The 3,900-nt window shown below is 36.1% G+C and overlaps 1 protein-coding gene across 1 annotated transcript in view; it reads left to right on the forward strand.

Annotated features, from left to right (window-relative positions):
- Positions 1 to 2,854: 2,854 nt before the first annotated feature.
- LOC107657170 (macrophage mannose receptor 1-like) overlaps positions 2,855 to 3,900 on the forward strand; it is a 1,883-nt gene continuing 837 nt past the window's right edge. The window contains exons 1-2 of the mRNA XM_016445192.1: positions 2,855 to 2,891; positions 2,982 to 3,314. Coding sequence (XP_016300678.1) covers positions 2,855 to 2,891; positions 2,982 to 3,314 — 370 coding nt within the window. The remainder of the gene's footprint in view (positions 2,892 to 2,981; positions 3,315 to 3,900) is intronic.

Below are 3,900 nucleotides of genomic sequence, written 5' to 3' on the forward strand. Positions count from 1 at the left end.
TTACTTGTAATGCGTTACCCCCAACACTGCTCATATGCATGTTGATCAGTGAAAGAGAGAGAGAAAAAACTATTAAAGAGAATAAGGTAAAGATAAAATGAGGTTAAAGTAGCATTTAAATCAAATGCAAGCATGATTTGTAACACCAGTGAATGAAATTTACTGTTATATAAGTTGACATTATATGAAGAGAGCAACAGTGCACCTGCATACATAGTGAAATAATATGGACGTTCTCTGTGCTTATGATTTCCATAAATAAAGTGTTGAATGTGCTGTTGCTGCTGTATTTTATTTGCGTGTTTTTGTTACTCTGTGTGATAGCACTCATGACGCAACAGATACTGTGCTAATGGTAACACAGAATATGTTCAAATTTTGTGAAAATGTTGTTTAGTTTGGGATGCAGAAACATGCTGTTGGTCACTGACAATATCAAAGCTGAAAGAAAATGGAAAACAAAAATGCTAATTTTGAGGTGGATTTTTCCTGTGAAAACTTTTATGCTTGATGAGCCACGAACACTTTTGTTCTACATTTGTTCACAAATGTTCTACATTTCATATATTTATATAACATACATTCAACATTAAAAGTACATAAAAAAAAAAACTGAAAACCATACCTAATGCAGAAAAGCCACCTCTTTTTCCAAATTGCGTAGATGACCACTGTCTTTCTTTCGCTATCTCTTCTCTTCTGATAGTTTTCCAGTCAAATCATTCTCTAGGTGCAGTAAAGAAAGATCTGAGAATTTGTCCTGTGCCACGGAAGATCGGAGCCAGATTCTCCTCATAACTGAGAAACTTATTTCTGATGTAGCTGAACCAATGGGCAGCATGAGTGTAAACTGCAGTAGTTTGAAAAAGTTTCGTAGCCTACTTCATCTTTAAGTTTCTCAAGAGTAATCGCCAATGCGATCGATTTCACAAGATCCACTTCAGCTGTCACAAGCCCAGGGTGAATCTTAAAGGGGTCATCAGATGCCCATTTTCCACGAGTTGATATGATTCTGTAGGGTCTTCTGTAACATAGTTTGGTTAAAATTTCTCAATGGTAGTGTAAAACAACAGTTTTTACCCTGTCAAAAACAGCTCTTTTCAGAGCAAGCTGTTTTATTGCATGCTGCTTTAAATGCAAATAAGCTCTGCTCTCTGAGAGATGGTGTTCTGACGATTTGTGCTACCCTGTCAGATTTTGCTACCTCCCATTAAATCAGATCGTAGCATAATTTGATAGTGAAAAGTGCTACCTATCAGATTTTGTTTCCAGCATGATATTAATAAGTTGTGAGGCTTTATTAACATGTACACCTACCCCAACCCTAAACCTACCCTTACAGTAGGATAAATACAGTGTTGGTAGCATAATCTGATAGGTAGCATTATTTGTCAGAACAACGGTAAACTTTAGCCACATTCATCGTGAAACTTGCTAACTAGCACGTTATTAGGAAACGCGATTTGTAAAGATTCATTAAAAAAACCTTACACTTACTTCTTCTGTAGGTGAAGCTGGATCACAAATGATTCGTGCGAATATAGACGCATTTAGGTAGGTCGGGGGCGCATTCCCTTCAAAAACAAATGTAATCCACTGCTTCTTCAGCGGCTCAAATGTCAGGAGTAAATGACGACTGCTATGTTCATTATTACATCCAACAACAGAACACCTCAATCGCTTGGGAGACATTTTTGTCTACATCTGCTACGGCGTCAGAACAATAATGGTGGACTGATGACGGCTCACTCAGGGCGGGTCTAAGGTAAGACACCAGTCCAGTCTATGCTGAAACGCTACTGTCAATCAAACTATCGTGGGAGGGGCCTGTCTGTGTGACGTCACACAGACAGGCATCTGAGATCGGCTAAATTTGAGAAAGGGGAAATGATTCAACGAGAAAAAAAAAAAAAACACTGGGTGGATGTTTATCATTATAGGGTGGTTGTGTACACACACTGAAAGTTCAAACAACTTGTAAAAGTGCATGTGGCATCCATCCGATGACCCCTTTAAGGCTTGCGTACATGCTTAAACTGAATACTGCATCACATGCCACACTCAAGGCCATGGCTTCAAATCGCCTGTCCAATTCAGCCAGAAATGACTCAGTCCACCACATTTTTATTAGTGGGTTTATAAAAAAAAAAAAAAAAAAAAATATTTGTTAACTTGCTAATGCTGGAAAATAACGAAAAGAGAGTCCTCTCATGTCCTCTCAAGTTGAGAATCATCGCGAGGTTATGGGGCTTAAATAATTAATTTAGCCCAAAACATACTTATTCTTGCCACCAAAATAATAAGATAATACAAATAAAATGAGAAAATGTGAATTCTTAAATTTTTTATATTTTATTCATAGCTCAGAAAAAAATCTTTATTGGGCCCCCCCCCTTCCCTAAACTCCATCTATGCAGCAGATTCTCCAGTTTCTACCACATTCAAATGAACACACTTCCAAAGAATTACAGCAACAAAGACCAACACAGAGAGCAACAAAAAAATAAAAATGTGAATAAGGAAGAAAAATGAAAAGGGCTTTATTTTTAGAGTAATAAACAAATGAAGTGACGTGCTGAATGATGGATGAGAGCAGATATAATAATCACATAGTTTGAAGCTGCAGACAGAAACATTAGATTCAGGACAGAAACACACAACTTCTAAAGAACAACTCACATCTTCATTCTTTAAATTAGACGTTGAGATATGAATATTGTCTTAATGATTGTGTACGGTGCATTTATTTTCTAGTTATGATGGATTTTTAATTATCACTGAAATCATGTTTTACTCTAAAATTAATTACTGAAGATTTAAAATCTGAGTTTTTCTGCATTATTCTTCCTCAGAAATGGAGCAAATGCTATATTTCATTATTCTTCTCATTGGTGAGTGTTTGTGGTTTTATTTATGGTTTCTAGTTTCATTAGGTTTGATCCTGTTATGAAAAGCATTAAAGCAAAGCTTCTCTTTCACAGCTCTCTGCTCCGTATCTGAACGTGTTCAGCGTCAGTATCACTTTATAAATGAGAGGAAGACCTGGACTGAAGCTCAGAGATACTGCAGAGAGAATTACACAGATCTGGCCACCGTTGACAACATGAACGACATGAACGAGCTGAACAAGAGTGTGAATGGTGAACGTATCTGGATTGGGCTGCAGAAGACGGGTCGTGATGAATGGCAGTGGTCTTCAGGGGAACCTGTGCTCTATCTGAACTGGTCTACTGGACAACCAGAAGGCAGAGATGATTGTGCAATGATGTTAAATGGAGAATGGCATGATAACCGACATTTCATCTGCAACAACAGTGAGTGCAGCTATTTAAAATTAATTTATATAAATTCAACAGCCATTCATTTATAGATGTGCATATCTTAATGCACTACTAACCCCTATTTTAATTTGATTGTGAATATAGAAGTGACTGTATATTTGTTACACTTTCATTGTTAATACAATTTCTGTGTAGACATTTTCCAAAAAAATTTAAATAAAATAAATAAAAAAAAAAAGTAAAAAAAAAAAATAATAATAATCTTTTGTTGTCACAATGTAAACCTGCAGTTAAAGTGACTACAGAGAAAAAAGATCTGTCCAAGTCTACAGTCTTGGACAGATCTACCAAAATCTACAGTCCAAGTAAATGTTTCTATGGATTAGTTAATAGCATATTTAGCTGCAGTGTAACATCGTCCTCTGTTTGATGTTTCTCTTTCTGTCTGAATCAAGTATTCATAATGGATAAATAGAGAGAGCTTTAAAATCATCACAATGTTCTCCAGTGTTACTTCATGTTAGATATTTAAAATAATCCTGAAAATATTGTGAACATTCAATATATCACCAGCTGTAGAAGCAGCTTGAATCTTTGAGTGACGTGTTTCTGATGTTTC

This window comes from Sinocyclocheilus anshuiensis, unplaced genomic scaffold, assembly GCF_001515605.1.
Source record: "Sinocyclocheilus anshuiensis isolate Anshui unplaced genomic scaffold, SAMN03320099.WGS_v1.1 scaffold171, whole genome shotgun sequence".
Lineage (NCBI taxonomy): Eukaryota > Metazoa > Chordata > Actinopteri > Cypriniformes > Cyprinidae > Sinocyclocheilus > Sinocyclocheilus anshuiensis.